This window comes from Acanthisitta chloris, unplaced genomic scaffold, assembly GCF_000695815.1.
Source record: "Acanthisitta chloris isolate BGI_N310 unplaced genomic scaffold, ASM69581v1 scaffold8955, whole genome shotgun sequence".
Lineage (NCBI taxonomy): Eukaryota > Metazoa > Chordata > Aves > Passeriformes > Acanthisittidae > Acanthisitta > Acanthisitta chloris.
The window spans coordinates 31,880-51,384 of record NW_008675342.1 but is presented as its reverse complement, the minus strand read 5'-3'; the positions used below and the strand labels follow the sequence as shown (position 1 = coordinate 51,384).

The 19,505-nt window shown below is 42.0% G+C and overlaps 1 protein-coding gene across 1 annotated transcript in view; it reads right to left on the bottom strand.

The window, feature by feature from the left end:
- Positions 1-19,032, bottom strand: part of LOC103803172 (potassium voltage-gated channel subfamily G member 2) — a 21,605-nt gene extending 2,573 nt beyond the window's left edge. The window contains exon 1 of the mRNA XM_009075710.1: positions 18,219-19,032. Coding sequence (XP_009073958.1) covers positions 18,219-18,974 — 756 coding nt within the window. The 5' untranslated portion in view covers positions 18,975-19,032. The remainder of the gene's footprint in view (positions 1-18,218) is intronic.
- Positions 19,033-19,505: the final 473 nt, after the last annotated feature.

The following is a 19,505-nucleotide window of genomic DNA, read 5'->3' as shown; positions in this document are numbered from 1 at the left end:
TCTTTCCCAGGGGGTCATGCTGATATGGAGAGAAAAAATCACTTATATTGGCATCAAGATTTTAAGCATATTGCAGGGAGGAAGGATAATCTTGTTTTACTAGTGTAGTAGCTCAGATAGCCTGTCTTTAACTTCCTAATTTTGATAGGTGTGAAGACTAGAAGGAGCTCAATTTATATCTGCCACACCAAACTAATTTGGTCGTAAGTAAGTATTTTTGTCACAATCATAACACATAGGATTTAAGATTTTGTTTCTAGGAGCTTTGCTCCTATCACAGCATAATTAAGCTGTCAGGCTCTCCCATCAGATACAGAACCAAGTGCTTTCACGCCACTGCACTAATCTGGCTCTGTGGGCCAGAGCCAAAGCTCACAAAGTCAGTGGAAGGACTTTGCCTGTGCCACTGTACTTCTCTCCTTATGACCCAGAAACCAGATTTCAGACCAGTATTGTCCCAGAGCCCTGCTGCCTGGGAATCTCTCATCTGGATATGCTCGATATCACACCCAAGGGCAACGGTTGCAGGTGATTTGCAGCTCTTGATAGTATCCTTCAAGGTGCACGAAAGGGTCAGGCTGAGCTGTCAGGAAGTCACCCCAGAGAAGAATAGCTATGGCTTCAGCAAAGCAGCAGCAATGACAAGAAGATTGCACCTCGTGCATTGACCCAGTGTACAAATCTGCTTTCTCTGACTGGTACACCACTACTTGGACCACCAGGTATGGAAGCTAAAATATAGCTTGCCTTAAGAGACCTATCTGACAGGAAGCATTCTGGATTCTGTTGTGCATATATACAATTTTCGTGCCACTAGAAGTTTTAGGAAAGTCAGTGAAGCCTATGGAGAATTAAGTCTTGGAATAGATCTACAAAGTCACTAAAGTGTTTAATAGCTAATTTGCACCTAATTCCCCCAGCACTCTCTACATTCAGAAAGGATACTCTCCAAAGTGTTTCTGTGTATGAGTTTTGGTGTGGGAGCAAACATGAGGGAAAATTGTTCCTCATTAACGGACTACCAGTGGAGATGACTTTCAGAAGACTCTATCTGCCCTCCCACACTGTGACATGTTTATCCTGTGTAGGTTCACAAACCTACAGCTTTGCTATTTATGTCTCCAATCTTCCCACAGAACTACATCCCAAACACAAGTGCAAGAGCAGCTTGGCAACCTTTGTTCAGCTAAGCTTCAGAGGCTTGGTGATATCTGATGCTCAGGTCATCCAACACAGCAGAACTAAGCCACTATCTGTGCCCATCATGGTAATGAAGAGCTGAAATGTACTCCATCCAGAGCACTGGCTTTTCTCTGCTCTTCCCACTATCCACAACTGACAATTAACATGAATACTGAAATGTTTACTTTCAGTGGAGTGGAGCGATAATGCCCTGCCACACAGAGTTCATCTCACTGGGATGAAACAATCCTCTCTTTCAGCTAACGCATAATTATCTCCAGCAAAGTGCTAGTCATTCTCAGTATTGTTATTAACCTGTCATAATCTGAACAAGGCAGGCTCTGTCCGAAGGCTGTCCTGAGAATAAGAGAACCTGAACAGGCTTTTAGAAAACAGATCTGTGCGTCAATCAAACTGCCAGAGGCCTTTTTTTTCACTAATTAAATGTCTTCCTGTCTCTTGGACCGTGTTTCAATATCATCTAGGTATGATCTATTATTATCCTCACATGAAATCAAAAACAGCAACAGCAAAAATGTATTTCATGCTCTTTGCACTTTGTTTCTTTCAGCTGCAGCTGCTTTTTCCTTGCAGTTTTTTTCTGCCTTGACTACAGTATTGGTCTAAAAATACCCCCAATTTTTCTCTTTCTAAAACTTTTAACTATGTATTCAAGTCCAACCGGATGCTGTAACTCTGCTTAGGGTTTTGATTTTTTTTCCAAGAAAACAAACTAAAAATGCTCAGAAAGGCACATACACAGATGGAAAAAAAATCAAGAATTAATCAGCCATGGAACACAAGAAAAACAAGTCCTAACCAAATAGGACAGTACCCTGCCAAAAATAGGTCTGCATCAAATCTGTATGTCCTCCAAAAAAAATTCAGCTATACCAACTTGTGTCCTTAAACATGTACATTAACAATTACATCCTGCTCTTTACTTTTTGTAAGCAAAATATCTAGCTCTCATACTAATGAATCAGATTTCTTCACCTTGGAATCATATGGATACATTTGTATCATTGCATTTCCATATCCACCTTTTGTTTTAAAAAAAATAATATCTAGCTTGGCCACAGGGAAAACAGTTGTTCTTTACAATATATATGTTTATTTATGTTTGTACATTTGTTTCTTTCAAACAGCAAGTAGGTGGTTTTTTTTCCTGTGCAGAAATAACTTGAGTATGGGAAAATATCTGCAGTTGCACAGGATTTGGGGGGGTCATATACTAGTGTCAACTCAGGGCACAAGAAAAGATAAGAAGGAGCAATTCTATGCAGTCAAATTAAAGTGAGCCTCCTCCATTAGGATCTATAGAAATTTGCTGTCAAAAAGCCAATTGCATTATCTTTCTTCTGGAGAAACATTTTCTTTGCCAAAGCTTTCTTTGGCAAAAGAAAAATTAGAAAAAGAAAAACCAGTGTCGCTGGAGTTCAAATCCAGCTGTACTCATTGTTCTGTATGATCTGTCTAAAAGTTGCAGGCATCTTTCAGAAATATTTTGGTTTGGCTTGTAGGGTCCCTTTCACTGGTACTTCCCTGTACAGAGCCTCAGAAAAATTCTCCACTGTGTGTCGTGTGACTTCTTGACCCTGCCTTTGTCCTCTGGTCTTCTGAGAAGAAATTCTGACTCTGCTAGATCCTTGCAGTCTTTGACACCATCTTCTAGTCCCTCCAGCATTAGAAGAAGTCAAAAGTCAAATCACCTCTAACTGCCCCAGTTCTTGTGTTGCTTTGCAGACACTTTTTTGTATGGTCAGCAGCTCTACAGTATTTTCAAGGAAGAAGTTTCAATGCTGCCCATTTCCACCCTCTAGTGAAGACTTCCCTCTGTCAAATGTGTATATTGAGAAAAAGAGAAAGCCAGACATGAGAGGCATTGAATACAAAAATACTTGCATTAGCTTGAAAACCATTAAATTTCTAAAATGATACTTTTGTTCTCTTCCACTCACCCCTTGTTACTTGAGTCTTTTGGGTTAATGTTTCAAGCGTTTCTCTGCACACTTCAGATCAAACTCTTTCTTAACAACAATGTGGAGCATGTAATTCTGATGTAATTAAGATCCTGGCATCAGAGATCTGCATTAAGGACTCTGCAGACAAAGTCCCCGAGGCTGCTACACCATGTCTGCCCACAGCCCACAGTGCTGTGAGACAGTCCCCAGTCCAGAGGCTTAGGGTGTTCCCCTTGGATTTGAGTGTGAGGCTGAGCTGCCTGTTTCAATGAACATCTGCAGGGTGATTCAGAGGACAGACACTCCTCCACTACCAGTTATTCAGCTGCTCAACACTCGGAGCATTTGCTGGGCTTGGGAGAGACCCAGATCCTGCTCCTATGCCAGCAGGGTGGAGAGCTGCACCTGGCTCTATCCCAGTGTGCGGGAGCGCCTGGAGCACTGGGTGCTGGGTCATCTGCCCTTTCTTGTTCCAGCTATCACTGTAAAATGAAAAGCCATCTCTGAGAAAAATTCCAGCAAAACAGCAACATTCCCAGAAACATGCCTCACCAACAAAACACAAACATTTTGCTCACACTGGCACTTTCTGATGAAAAGCAATTTTCTGATGAAAAGTGGTTTTCTGGTGAAAGCATCCAGCTAATTTTCACAGCAGGGATGAGTGCATGACTCCTGTGATGTGACCCACTGTTAGAAGAGCAGCATCACACCCTGCCTTGGGGTGCAGGCACTCTCCACTCACCACTGACCACCCACAGCCTCGGTGATTGTAGCTCAGTACATCTGCCATCAAAGCTGGGGTCAGGCTGAACTTGCAGTCAGCCTGCTCTGAGGATTTCTTGTGCTCCCAAACAAAGATGATTCAGATACTGCACAGCCTGTCCTCAAAGCTGGATGGCTGTGAAGTCGAAGTAACAGTTTCTGTTTTTAAAGTCACCAAGGGGCCATGAAAGTGCCCTCTGCTTCTTGCTGTACAGACTTTGATCCATAACTAGAGCTTAGTTCATGCTTTATCTTCAGCCCAGCTGCTAGCAAAGGTAACCAGGGCCTTGTCTTCAGTGGAGAGGGTTGTTGCTAACTGTGTGCATGGACACAGACAGTTCTTGCACCATTGTCCCTGTACAACTTGCCTTTGTTGAGGAGAAAGGGCAAGGAGGTGGGCAGGAGGTACACCTGCTTACCTCTCTGGATTTCCTTTGGTCCTGAGACAGCACAACTCCAAATCACCACTTTTCAAAACCTCTCAGCTTGCTATTTTAATCCTGCCAGCGAAGCTGCAAATAAACATGGAACACCAACAGGAATAGGGGAGATGTCAAAAGACTACGGCAACTGCTAGAGGTACCTGCAGGGTGTGCTAAAATACCCAGCCAGAGTCTAATCAGCTTGTGAAATTCCATGCCGCGCTATTCAGTTGCAGTCATGCAGTCAAAGGATTCCTGAGATACAGCTACCTGCATGTGCCTTTCATTTCTCTCCCAAATTGCTCCTCTGACCTGCAACTATGAAGCCAAATGGCTGTGTTCAAGGAAAGCTCAAAAAAAGGTCCAGGAGTCAATGGAAGGTCAGAGAAGACTATGTGCATGAGGACTTTACCCATGCACTGTGGCTGCCTATGACTACCCTTTCATACTAAAGAGGCAGGAGATGTGGATGGCACTCCGGACCCAGGAGGCTGCAGAGGGAACCAGCTGTGTTTCCCTGAGTTACTCTGCCCAATCCACAAGCAGCCTGCTGCTTTGGGCCACCTCAGCCCCAAACTGCATGGCCAAAATTAGGCACTGTAAGTGTAAGTAGGCCTTGGGTTTCTAAACCATAAATATTGAGCCTTGAGACCCGTTTAACTGACACATTTTCCCTTGAAAATGCTGTAGATAACAGCTGACTGCATGGATTTGGCATATACATCTGAATTGTGGAGAAAGATAGACACAGGGGATACAATCACCTACCTACCAGGGAAGACTGATACTGTGATCCTAAGGCTCTCTTCCATTTCCCTGCCTCCCTCTCTTGCTGTCCCTGCCACATGCAGATACATTCTTCAGTCCACTGTCCTGCCTCTTTTTGCCCCAGTAGAGTTGCTGGGAAGAATGGAAAGTAGTTAAGCAGTACTACAGATGTACAAAATGCCCTCCCATTAATACCTTCATTTGAACCAGCTGTTCTCATGCCTGCACATGCTTGCAGCACACACTTCTCCAAAAGCAACAGTAATTTTTAGAGGGAAACAAATGTTATTTGGCTCTAGTTTTTGAAGAGCAACCAAAACCTAAAATCAGCATGAAGCAAAAACATATAAAGAGTAGAACAGACTATAAAACACCTAAGAAACAGAACACCATCAACTTGCCTAGTTTACAGATGCCTATGAGGAACAGCACAGTACCTCATCCAGAGAGGCTGGGGGAGATGTAAAGACATCCAATATTTTAGAACTCCTCAGATTCTGTGGCCATGGCTAGCAGCAGCTTGAGGGAATAGTATGTGCTCCAGCAACCAACTGTTACTGTGTCCCAGTCTGATCACATCACACACCAGGAGGCAAGGGCTATATTGTAACTTATGCAGGAGCAATATAGCCTGGGTAGCATTTTCTTTGAGGATACTTCTTAAGGCTCTGCTCCACTCTCACTGTCTGGTGACTTCCTTGTGGGCTAGTATTCCCTTCACTTTGTGTTACTTTGCTTTTTTCATGTTTATAATCTGGCTCACCACAACATGTACACACAGATTCTCACAATCTGCGGTTTTCACTCTTGAAACAAGCCTTGACACCAATTCCTACTTGCTTACCAAATACACCAATGCAAAACAACCAACACTTGTATCTGGAGCTTGCTGACAGGTATCAAAATACAGGTGAAGGATTTAGTTTGGTCAAGAACCACCCATGTTTAATAAGGTTGATTTGAACTGGAATGAATTGGGACAGTAACCTGTCTGTTTAGAATCTGCATCTCAACCCACAGAACAGGACATATGACCATTCCCTAAGCCTCTTCAGTGCAAAGTCAAACAGGGTAACACACTGGTTGGTTATGCTACAACAGCTGACATGGTCTGGTCATAGCTGGGAAGGCCAACACCATCAGTTAAGTAACAGCAATGGGCAGGGAAGGCAGGAGCAGGAAGAGAAGGGACTTTACATACTAGCTATGTGCAAAGAGAACCCGTTACTAATTGAAAGGACAGTGTTGGCTTGAGATGAAATAACTATACCAGCTTTCACAATCTGAACTCTAGAAGACAGGAGGTTCCAAAAAAGCCCCCCTTCAAGAACAGGGAAGACCAGAGAACTTTCAAGATTGAGCTTCTCATTTTCTGGGAATGGTGGTGAGATATAGTTCCCATGACAACAGGGAACTGCACCTCACCTCTGGGGACTTCTCCAAGCCCTACCTGCCCATAATGTTCAACTGGCAAAGGAAATGATGTGCTTGATACTGCTGGAGCTGGCCTTTGGGGTGGTATGAGACCCCCACATGGCTGGCCCACAGCTTTTGTCTTTGCGTGAGTGCAAGACATAAGCAGGCTATTAACAATATTTAGAGAATTACAACCTATATGTACAAGAATAGGTTTACTGCCACTTGCTTGAACAAATGTTCTGAGTCAAAACACTGCTAGGGTCTTCTCTGGCAATTTTACAACCTCTCAGAGCCATTCAGAAATTGCCTAAAGACAAATAGCTACACAGGAAGACACAAGGTATTAGGTTTGGAACTCATCAACTCCCATGGCATTCAAGGCAGGATTCCACAGACCACTGCCCATATCGCTTGCTTATCTTTGCCCTGCAGCATACCCCTCTGTGGAAAACACCCACAGGTGACATAGCCATCCAGGTGTGTCCATGACTCCTGTACAGCCTTCTGTGCTTGGATTAGGCACAACCTGCCCAGTCTGGCCTCAGGGGGCTGCTCAGCACAAAGGATTTGTTTATCAGAGTCACTGCCATGGATGGCAGCAGTAAGGCAGGAAAAACGATGATCATTTTACCAAGCAATGGTGTCTTCCAAAGAACAGTTTCAATTTAGAAACACTGATGTGCTTAGTGTTTCTGACTAAAATTACCTTGAGTTTTCTATTTCTAGATTTCCAGAATGTCTTTCTTGGGTTTGGCCCACTTTTTACTGAAATTTAAAGTTAAAAAAAAAAACCCCAAGAGAATAACGAAGCACCAAAAGCCTCCTTGCTGTCAAGTGTCCCCCTCTTCCCTTGATTTCACAATAATCTTCCTCCTCAACCCACTCTCCTTTTCTAGCTCTGATAAAGGCATAATAGCATTGGAAACTACACTGCATTTAAAAAAAAAAACAACATCCAATGTCTGTAAACCTAAGCAAATACTTGATCCTGATATTTCACGTGAAGCCCAGTTACTTTGCAACTTAGCAAATCTGATTTCTGAAGAATTGTATTTTCTATCCTAGTGCTCTGAAAACAAGACAGACTCTGTTCTTGTTTGGAAAAGCTTGAGCAATGGCACTTGGCACTTACAATACACCTGCTCCTCACAGACATAGCAAGACTGCAAAAATATAGATGAGGGTTATCTCCAATAAGTGGCAGCATAAATCAAAACACTGCAGAACCACAGTAGAGCTGAGTTCTTGCCAAGTGCACTTAGGTGCAGTTTGAACAGTTTCCGCAGAGAATGAGAACACTTAGACCTCACACTCCTCCAAAAGGACCAGCCCAAGAGAGACAGGGCTGTGTGACAAAGCAGTGGCATTCTCAACACTTTCAAACTTACCCAACACCTGGGAAAAGATGATGTGGTGGCACCTGGCTGTGCTCACAGTTATCTGTAGATATACAGTGCCTAGAACTGTGGTCTTCCTAAACCCAGCATCTTTTCCTTCTTCCTCTTCCCAAGCTTCTCTCAACACTGAAAAAGAATCGGTCTTGTTCTTTCCTGTTCTCTCTCTCACTTACTAGCCGTATTAAAATAGCAGCTGACTGTTAACAGCATTTTATAATGTATTTGCCCTCATTTCCCCAGTTTTCCTCTTCTTTCAATCCCTGCTTTTGAGCTCTTCTACTCTTGCCTCCCACTCACTGCTGGTTCCATTTTACTGACCCAAATTAGTTTTACTGGTTCCTGCAACCCTGTAACCTGCTGTAAGAATTGGGGGTGTCTGGTTCTTTTTCTTGGAGGAAAGGAGGACAGAGTCAAGCTTACTGTTTTCCTTTTACATTTTTTCCAAACCTGAATTTCCCCCCCTCACTTTCCCTTTATCCTCTTATCTGAAAGCAAGCAAAGGATTTGCCTATGTTGCCTGTGGGTAGATTTGCTTTCCTGCTGGTAGTGGCTCAGGCACAGCTGGCAGCAGCTCCTGCATTGCCCTTGCACTGAAAGGCTGTAAGCTGTGCTGCTGCACTTGCACAGTGGATGGATTTTTACAAGGTGGATCTGACCATGGTGAAACTACAGCACTCTCTCATAGTCTCTCTTTCTGCTCAAGGCAACAGCAAAAACTGTGCTTTATGTGACAGTAGTGCAGAATATAAGAATTTGCCATAAAATACCCAATATTTCTACTGTGTATGAAGGCACTAGCTGCAGACTGGGAGAAAAATCTCTGCAGCGTCTGCTCACAGACACTCAGCGCAGGGACCTTTTGGGAGGGTGCTGTAATTTCTGTTCTGCTGTCTTCTCTACCCAGTGTAGTGTGTGCCAAGTTTCCAGCATGGCTCAGGATGTATTGGATGGGTGGGACCTTCACACTATTCTTTATATTTCCTATTTGAATCCAGGCTCAGAAAATGAGCTGGAGCAGAGTGAAAAGGAGTGTTTGTGTATGTTTGTGTGACTGTATGGGAAGGTGAGGGTAGAGTGAGTGAGTGGCCAGAGAGGTGGGCTGACCCATTCTGTCTGGGGTTAAGCCCCACCAGTAGCATGCCCCAGCCCCTGTGGCCCCCCCTACAAACACAGTCAGTGCTGGACAAGACACCTTGGTGAGGATGCTGCCTTCATGGGACCAGACACAGGCCAAGTCACTCCTCTTCAGAGAGAGCTTACAAGCTTCTGAGTTTTCTGCTGGCTGCCCTCCCCTTTAATCACAATTATGAACTGTCACTGCTCATTTCATCTTACTGATGCCCTCAGGTCTGAATATGCACAAGGGCCAAGGGAGCCCCAGACATACAGCATCCTTGCTGGCACCTCCTGCACCAGTGAGTCGGGGACAGGACAGCAATTGCTCACTGCCAGTGAGGTCAGAAGAGGCTCTCACCCCCTGTGGAGCAGAGGAACTTGCCAAGCAACTCCTGAATCATATGCATGGCTTCAGCTGAGCTGAGCTTTAATGTTTAGAAGGACTGACAGAATGTATTTAAAAACTCTATGAGATGTACTCAAGCATCTCAAGATAAATGGTTTCCATTGTTAATTACCCACACTATAACACACTTTTACTTAGAGCATGAGTTTGTCTAGCCATGTGTTTCAGTTATTGCTCACTGTTGCCCACATTCTCTTATTCTGCTTCCCATTGCATTAAAAACTCTTCTAGTGTCTTACTTTAAAGCAGATTCTGTCAGATTCTACATAATTTTTTACACTTTTTTTTTCAACTTGTTTGCTTAATGGATACCAGTCTGGACATGGGACCTCAAGCCTCATACATTGTCTTTTAACTAGCATGTAAAATGAGAAATCATGTACAGCCAGTAGTTCACCAGGGTCTCCAGATGCTGTGAGTCCTCACTTTCCAAAAGACTCTTTTGTCCCAGGGTTTCTATGCTCTCCACACTTAGAGGTTGCACTCTGTGCTGATGACCTTGCAGTTATCTCCCCATGCTCAAATCAGTTCAGGTTACTGCACCAGATACTTCCAGTCCCTGACTAGTGTGTCATTTCCATGCTACCTGTGCATTTCAATTGCAACTGCTTTATCTTTTCTCCCAAATCAACAGCAAGACACTTGAGTAGCTCTGGGCCAACACCAGAGAAACTTGCATGCCTTTCTGCATACCTACATACATACATTACCTACATACACACTACCAATCAGAAGTACCTACATCCAAAGTTATTTTCCCCTGTAAACTTTATAAGCTCATAAAAATTATACTGTTTATGAGTGGAGTTCTGTGCAGACTAGAATTAACCATGCTGTTGTCCTCAGAAAATGTGGCTGATTGTACTCAGTACCATCTTTTGGATGTTTTTTCTTGGAACTAATATCCTGTTTACCTTCAGAACAGCCTTATAGTTTTCTCCTGGTCCTATCTCAAGCCTTTGTTAAAAAACTACTGCAAAAAAAAATCTTGTAACGTTTTTTTTTTTCTTTCCATATGTACACCACTCTACTAACACAGTTTGCCTTGAATCTAAATGTCTCCATGGACACTGCAAAAAGCCCCCAATTTCAAAAACTTTTATATTTCATCTTAATTGCCACATTTTAAGCAATGAAATTGTAAGCATTTATAATGTTGAATGATTTAATGCAATCTTTCTAAGTGCCGTACACATGAATCAGCTCATTACCTCAGCCTAGCAATATGAGGTCTAGCCAAATGTAAATCTGGTTGCTTTCTTTCATTCCAGACCTCCAGGATTGATAGCAACATATCCTGGAGCCCTGAGATGAAATTTCCAGATGATATTTTTATTGCAGCTAAATGAAAGATTTCTCTCTTTCAGAACCCTGGGACAGTACTCAATAAGCCCACAGAGCACAGGCTCTCTTGCAAAAGGCAGTGGAGCAATCTATGGAGTACAGAAGCTGTGCTGTCCCCCCAGGATATTACACAGCAGGCTATGATGAGTAGCTGTAGCAATTTTGCAAACATGTCTGAAGGCCAAGTGACTATTATCGTGAGATTGCTTCAGAGACTCCTAGATGATTTACCTGGAATTTAGGAGAATAAACCCACTGGTAGGTACGGATAGTTACGGTGGCAGAACCAAAGAGATATTAAAAGAAATCAAACATGGAGCATATTTTGCTGGGTGAGCCACGTTGCACAAAACGTAAACCAGTTAACAACGTGACAAAGTTACCAATGCTTTTATGAAAGAGTTTTAGCTGTTTAATTATTTATCATTAATGTTATATTGCAGCATATTTATACAATATTTAAAAGAAGACCTAAGCCTGCTATTTATTCATGAGAAGATATCTTGTAGACTGAAAGAGTTCATTAGCACAGAATAAAGTTATTAACAAGCCAACAGGAATTTTATCTTACTCAAGTCTTGCCTCATCCCCAAGCAGTGCAGAGAAATACTCTTCATGTTTTAACTTCTAAGCCTAAAACACTGTAGTGCTCTAGGTCCTACATCCCTTAAGCAAGGGCACATGAACATGAAATTGAGTATGAATCTCCTGTGTCTACAGGAACTTCCTCATGCATGATGTAGAAAATGCAGGTGACAATCACTACTGAGTTATTTGGCCTTTCCCTGGCCTCCAGCCAGCTGTGGCCTAAAGTGTCTGGAGCAAACACAAAATGAAATTAGCAATATAGGGGACAAGCACAGTATATCAGTTCAGATGTCAAAATTGGTGATACTGTTACAGCTCATGATTTTTGCATTTAAAGAGCAGAACTGAGAATGGTATAACAAATTCTCAGATGATCCCCAGGGAAATTAGTTAGTCCAATTCCCTGAGATTCTTTTGATAAAAAGTCACCCTCAGTGCCTATACACTATAAATAGTAATCTGTAATACCAGCAGGGAGATTTTTTTTTTAATGCATGGCTTTTTGTTGACTGTGCTGTAATTTCTAGAACAGTTTATTCCACAAAGAAGAAACACAAGCTGCAATTTTGTTAAGACTTTCATTAATGAAAACAAACCATCTATTCATCACATAAACATGTGGCTCTAAGTAAAATCAAGGTCTCAGTAACACATGCAGAACAACAACTGAACAGTCAAAAAAGAAATTTAGAAACGAGCTCTCCAGTAATGAAAAGCTTCATTCCAGAGCCTCAAGCAGAGTGCCATCTTAAACTAGAAAGCACCGACAATAACAACTGTTTTACTCCCTTACATTACTTTTCACTGAAATTCATATATGATTTAATGTAAAAAATGTGTTATCCCCATCCAGAAGTACCTCAAACTGCAAGAGATTTGAGACAAAATAATATCATTCATGCAACAAAATGTTTGGTGTTTCTGGCACACTGAGGCCCTGAATCTTCTATGTTTATTTTAGGTTACAAACCTAAAATAAATCAATAGTTATAACCACAGAATCACAGAATGGTTGAGGTTGCATGGGACCTCTGCAGATCACCTGTCCCTTTTTCCTACTCAAACAGGACTGTCTAGTTATCCAGGACTATGTCTAGGTGGCTTTTGAGTATCTCCAAGGATGGAGATGCTACAACCTCTCTGGGCAACCTGTGTCAGTGCTTGGCCACCCTCACAATGAAGAAGTGTTTCCAGATGTTCCGAGGGAAATGCCTGTGTTTGTGCCCATCACCTCTGGTCCCATCTCTGGGCACCACTGAAGAGCCCCTGGCTCCATCCTCTGTGTACCCTCCCTGCTGGTATACATTGATGAGATCCCCCTGACCCTGATTTTCTCCAGTCTAAACAGTCTCAGCTCCCTGAGTCTTTCCCACAGGAGAGATGCTCCTCCATCATCTTCATGGCCCTACACTGGACTTTGTCCAGTATGCCTCTATCTCTCTTGTACTGGGGGCCCAGAACTTGACACAGTGTTCCAGGTGTGGCCTTACCAGTGCTGAGCAGAGGGGAATGAGCACCTCCCTCAACCTGCTATCAATACTTTGTCTAATGCAGCCCAGGATACTCGTAGCCTTCTTTGCTGTAAGGGCACATTGCTGGCTCACAGAAAACTTGGTGTCCACCAGGACCACCAGGTCCTTTTATGTCAAGCTCCTTTCCATCTGGGTGGCCTCCAGGATGTACTGCTGTGTGGGGCTGCTCCTTGCCAGGTGCAGGACTCTGCATTTCTCCTTGCTGAGCTCGCTGAGGTCCTGCAGGCTTCCTGAAGCCATTTCTCCAGCCTGTCAAGGTCTCAGTACAACTGCCTGGCCTTTCGGTCACTTCTCCAAAGTTTGTGTCACCATCAGACTTGCTGCATGTACATTCTGCTTCATCCTCCAGACCACTAATAAAGATGTCTAACAGTACTGTACCCAGTACAGAACCCTGGAGTACACTGTTAGTTATTGACCTCCAACTCTAGACTTCATGTCACTGATCACCACTTTCAGGCTCCAGCCATTCAGTCAGTTTTCAATCCACCTCACTATCTGTTCATACAGCCTCTAGAGCAACAGCTAGTCTATGAAAAGCTACTGAGAATCATTATACAAGATTCTCTTAACCTTGTCTGAGATTACTTTTGTGTGTACCTTTGTGAAATGAAAGCTTCAGTCACAAGATTGTTTCAAACGCACATTCACAATTTATCTATTCCCCATCCTCACCATTATGAAAGTTGAAGCACAGTGTGTAAATTAAGCTTAGAAGGTTAAATAGTTTCGGGCTTCTTCATGAGCTATTATTAACTTCATTATTTATAAGTCTCTCTCTTTGTTGTAATGTTCTTCAGCTGAAGGTTATTGAACTGTAACTTCCTATCACAGCATCTTTAATTAGCTTTTCCCAATACATTAGGAAGCACGGTGAGGAAGGAAATGCTATCTGATCTGCTTGTCCTGTTTTACACTGTGGTACTACAAGCGATTGAGCTCAGGGGGACTCAGGACTATAAATGCTTTGGTGAATCAGGACAAAATGCTTGATGTTAGTCTCTGAGTTCAACACCTTTCCTTCCGTGGTGAGGAAGGCTGGCTAACATAAGAAAGATTTCTTCTTCAGATAGAAATGGTAGACATTTCTGTTTTTACTAAGAAAAAAATGAAGAATTTAGTATGATGAACATCTGGCTTTGAGTTGAATCTCTCAATGTCTTTTGGTTGTTCAGCTGTTACTGCGTTGTTAAAGCTTTTGCTGTAATATATCCTCAACTGGTTTAAAAATTCTCTGATGTATTAGCTGCTTTCCTTGAGTAACCTGATGCCTGCCATTTGTTTAGAGAGTTGAGAAGCCCACTTCAAGGTATCCTATGCCTAAAACGCCTTTAGGATACTCTATGCCTCTGGTTACTTTTATGTCTTGGAGATAACTTTTGTGGTGGTCTTAAAAAGAACTTGTCTGAGGGCTCCTGCTATGATTTTGTCTCAGCAGATTTTGCCTTTAAAGGAGACTTTTCACCATTAAATCTAAATCTTGCATAGAAATCTCCCATTCTGAAAATTTCAAAATAAAAAAATAATCATTATCTTGTTACTTTGCATGAAAGTACCTGGTTGTCTTCACAGGTTTGTGTTCTCTATACATTTGAAGTGTCCCTTTCCTGAAATTTCCAGAAACAGCTATTATACACATTACTAGGTGAGTGGATTTTATTTAATTTTATCAGTAAATAATAATTAAATGAGAAAAAAATTGACAAAATATATGCTCTAGTTTGGTAAGTAAAAAGTAGTTCAGAATCTGATTCTGTTAACTTTATTGATAATTGTGCAGCATCTGAAATACATGATACTACTTTCAAAAAAGGGTACTACTCAAGGTGAATCAAGGTGACCATTAGTAAGAAGACATCTACAGTACATGGGAACATGATCCTTCCCACTCTTGTCAAATCACTACAGATTGCCACTGTCATCCAGAACATCTGGAGCAGTTTATAAAGTTAACAAAATGTATGATTGAGTCTTCTGCTGTATTTTAAGAGATAGGCTTTGTGTGAATTTCCACCTAAAATAATTTCCTCACCCACTTGGTAATTACTTCTAACTTTCAAGGTCCCACGTTTACATCTGAGTGAGGTCGTTTACATCTCTGCAGGACTCCACTGGGTGTAACAGCTGGTCTACTCAGAAGGCATTAAAGGATCAGGGTACAGAAAGTTGCTGTCCAGCATGTTTTGTTTTTTCATGATTGGTTCCTCTCTCTTTCCATGAAGCAGCAACAGAACAGATAGATGGCACATAGCGCTTTTGTTTTCTGGAAAATACCAGCTCAAGGAAAAGGCCACAGTTTGTTAGCCACAGTACCTATGACAGCTCTGACACAGAACCCTAACAACAGCAGCGCCAGCCAGAAAGCCTAGAAAATGTACACACAGAGTATAGTGTATCTTTGAAATAGCATTTACTATTTATTTGTTCCTTAGTCAGGAGGGATGCACATTTTCTGCTTGTTAGGAGTGTGCAGAAGCAGACCAAAGAGCTATTCCTGGACACAAACTTTAATCTAGATACTGAGGATACAGCTCAGAATGATTAACATGACTTTGAATTCACATAAGCTGTCTTGTCTGCACACCTGTTACTCGAAGAGCTGTGTTGGCTTGCAGAGCCATGTAGAGAGTACACCCAAGGGTTTGCAGCCTAGGTCTCCAACACTACAGGTGACCCCATGTAGGCAGACACCTGACTCCTTGTCTAGCCAGAAGTGAGCCTTCACCTATCCCCTGTGTGAGAGAGCCACCTTTGTGTCAAACAATAACCATTTCCACCCTGTCCACAGACCTTCCCTGTGCAAAGGGCAGAACAAAGATTATTTGCAGGAGCTCTGCGATTTTAGAATTTAAGGGCACTGAAAAATGTCGGATCATTTATTCTGATCTTCTCTGTATTGCAAGTATTCCACCTTTGTAACTTGATCTGCGACTGGTAATTTACTTTGGATTGAAGTAGTGTTTAGCTGAAGGCTACCTTCCAGAAGGGCACTGAGCTTTGAACTGAAAACATCTAAAAATACAACATCCACTAATTCTCTTCCTAGTCTGTCCCAGTAATTAATAACTGTGGTATTAAATATTGGCATATAGTTTCCCATATGAATTTATCAGGATTCAGCTTTTAACCATGCATTATCCTCCTGCTTAATTTAAAGGTCTTTTAGATGACACAGTTCTCCTCTCCCCATAAAAAACCCACTTACGTGCTTAATCCACTCACCTTCCTTCCAATAATCTAAATGACTGAAATGTTCGAGTTTCTTATTGTATGGCATTTTTTACAGGTGTCTAAGATTTACAGGGTTTTTATCACCCTCCTCAATTTTTCAAAAAACCATTTAAAAGTACCAACATGAGAACTGACTGCAGTATTCTAGTGTCAGTCTCACCAATGCTGTATATAGGCATGAAAAATCCTCCAGCTTCTAATCACTACTCCCCTGCTTAGATACTCAAGGATGACATTAACCCTTCTGACTTTATGCTGCAATAGGAACTTAGAGCTGCTTGTACCCTAAATCTTATTTAGAGTCTCATTTTGGGAATCAGACTCTCTGCTTATACAAGAGCAAGTCTGCATTCATCTTTGTTGTACGATTTTGCATTTGACTATGAAAATGTTCTCCTTCTAATGGTTGCAGATTACCAAGAAATCCAGGCTTCTCTCATATGCTTATTATTACCCTGCTTCACCCAACAAACATTAATAGCCTATTATTATCCCTATTCATGTTCAGACCATTAGTAAAAATATAAGGTGCCTAAACTCTTGTAATTCTACCAGCAATTGTTCAGCTCTCACTTAAACCCAGGAACATTTGAATACTAAATAACTCTCAGTTTTCAACAGAAAAATATCCCTTGTGCTTAGAATTCCAGGACCCCATAGTGCTGGTGGCCAATTACAGAAAAAGGCATGTGTTTTGGAAATGGCATTTTAAAAAAAAAATTATTAGGACAATATAATGTTAACTAGTACCCAGTACTGCTATCCTCAAATTTTAAATCATAAAAAGACTTTAAAACAAAGATCTTCTGATAAGTCATATATCAATCAACATACCAAGTGTTTTATCTTTTTTTCCTGGCTGCTACTGAATGAGTCTGATTCCAAATCAAACTACTCACTTGATATGTAACCTGAGCAGACCTTGCAAGCAAAGGATGGGTTTAACTCTACAAGAGGTACTCAGTCAAACACAAGGGTCTCTCTGGAGCAGATGGACCCATTTTCCATCAGCATTTGTTTTATTTTTAATGTGACAAAACAGTAAATGCCTCTAGTCAGGAAACAACCACCCTCTTTTCTTCTAGTGGTGGTGGGGGTTGAGCCATCCAGCCCCTGGGTGATGGCACACGGAAAAGTTCTGCTTCCAGGAGAGCTCAGCCTTCAGCTGGAAGGCAGAACTTCACGGGTGAAGTACTGTCTCAGTAGCTGAAGTTCACCATCACATTTAATGGCCATGGGGCTGGGAAATAAGCCCAAATGTTTAGTGTTGAGCTTGGACTTGGGTAAAACTAGAGAGGTCATGAACTCTTTTCAAAATGTCCCCAATCCCATAAAACCCTTAGATTGCACTTCAGCACTTATTTAAAGGAAATGTGAATGTACTGCTCTATCATTTTTCAGATGAGGTCTCACTGGCCTACATACAATTAATCCTAGGAAAGTGAACTGCTTGCACAAAAAAGGGACTAAACCCTTAGGAAATTTGATGAACTAAAGAATAAACAAAATATCTGTAAGACTTGATTTTCAAGGGCATGAATCATCCACAGCTTACGCTCGAGAATACTAAGCACATCTGAAAATTGGGACAATTGCTCTGTTTCTGCTGTTAAGTTGCTGCCTCAGCTTCCTTTCCCTTTACCTCAGCATAGCATCAAAATACTCTAGATTTGGATTTCACATTGTGGTACTGAGAAATCATTCAAAGTGTTAAAGTACCTTTAAGAAAAACTGATCTGTTAGCTCTAAACCTAACTTGAAAACATTAAGCCTCAAGCAAGGCTGATTTTTATCCCCCCAATAGCTAGTTTGTCATCTGGTTAGAGATGTCAGAAAAGAAATCTGTTGGGTAAAGCTATCTGCTAGTGTGAACTGGCAAAGCTGTTCTCGAAAGGCAGAGCATGTCCCAACCTTCCCTCAGTTTTAAGTGACATAATGCTTTCTCTGCTCTACCCCAGCCAGCCCTCCATATCATACACACTGAGTGCAATACCTGCATGATTGCTAGAGTAATTTTGCATGTCACCTTCCCTGAGGAGACAACAATGCAAAACATGCTTTACTCTGAGAAAAGCTGCACTCACCCGATCTTCTTCTTCTCTGACATCTGGCATGGTGCTGATGCAGAGGCTGACTGCAGTGATGGCAACAAAAGAAATTGAAATACAAGCAAAGATCTTTCCTGGGATCCCTGAGTGGGGGTTCTCCACCATATCCCTGAGCTTTCGCATGCACAAACTCAGTCGGCTATTGTCCTGGAAGGCACATTGCGTAGTTTCATGAAATACCATCTCCCTTTCAAACAGCCTTGCCTCAGCTGCCTCTTCCTCTTTCTGTCGCAATCTCTTTTTACAGCACCACTCCAGGTGGTCCTCTTCTATCCCCCAGTACACAAGCTCCTCCTGGAAAGAAAGAGCACACATCTCCCTGAGAAGCCTCAGCTTCCCAGCTGTCAGGAAAGTCATGATCGTCCTGAAGGCACTAGGATTACGGTCAAAAAAAAATTCATTGCAGCTAACATCATAATCATCGCAGATGTCCATGATCTCGTCATAATTGTTGCAAGATTTTAGCTTCCCAAGCCTGGTCAAGGGGCAGTTCTCCAAGGTGGTCCATGGAACTTTGTATTTAATACCACCAACATTGATGATCACAAACCTGGACCGGTCATCCAGTCGGGCTAGGCAGCACAAGTCTTCTCCTGGATGCAGAAGTCTGGCCTTTTTGTAGAAGAATCCTTTCTTGGTTTGCACTTCACACAGGTTTTCCAAGTTGTTGAAGGAGTAGGAGCTGAACTCAGGATCTGCATTCCCAGTGAGCAATGCCATTTTGTGATACATTTGTTGAGTCCATAGGGAGGTTGAAGCTACTCAAACAAAAGCATCTAGAGCTTGACTGGAAAGTTTACCTGTAAAACAGATTTTTAAAATTACAATAATAGTAGGGCATTGTTAGATGATAAACAATCATATCCTCTCAGTCCCAAGAAAGTTTTCTTCATGGCATTTCCCCCCCTTTATTTTAGGACTATATTTGCTTGATAGTCACTTGGGGAAAGAACTTAAACTGCAACAAAGTTAGAAGCCATGTTGATACCACAAGAGGGTTTAGTCAGTGAATGAATGGAAATAAACCCAGTGTAATGTAATTTTCAGAAATTTCTAGAGGTCCAAGCTATATCCTGGACATCAATGGATACAGGAAGGGAAATTGGGCTTTTTTTGGATAAATGGCATATTATGAATAATTCCAGGACTGAATTTTTGCCTTCTGTTTACCCCTCCTTTACCACACCACAATCCACATTGCTTCCTCACTTTCTCTAAAGCTTATTACCCACATTCTTCAAAGCTGTCTCTCCAAAGCAGTTC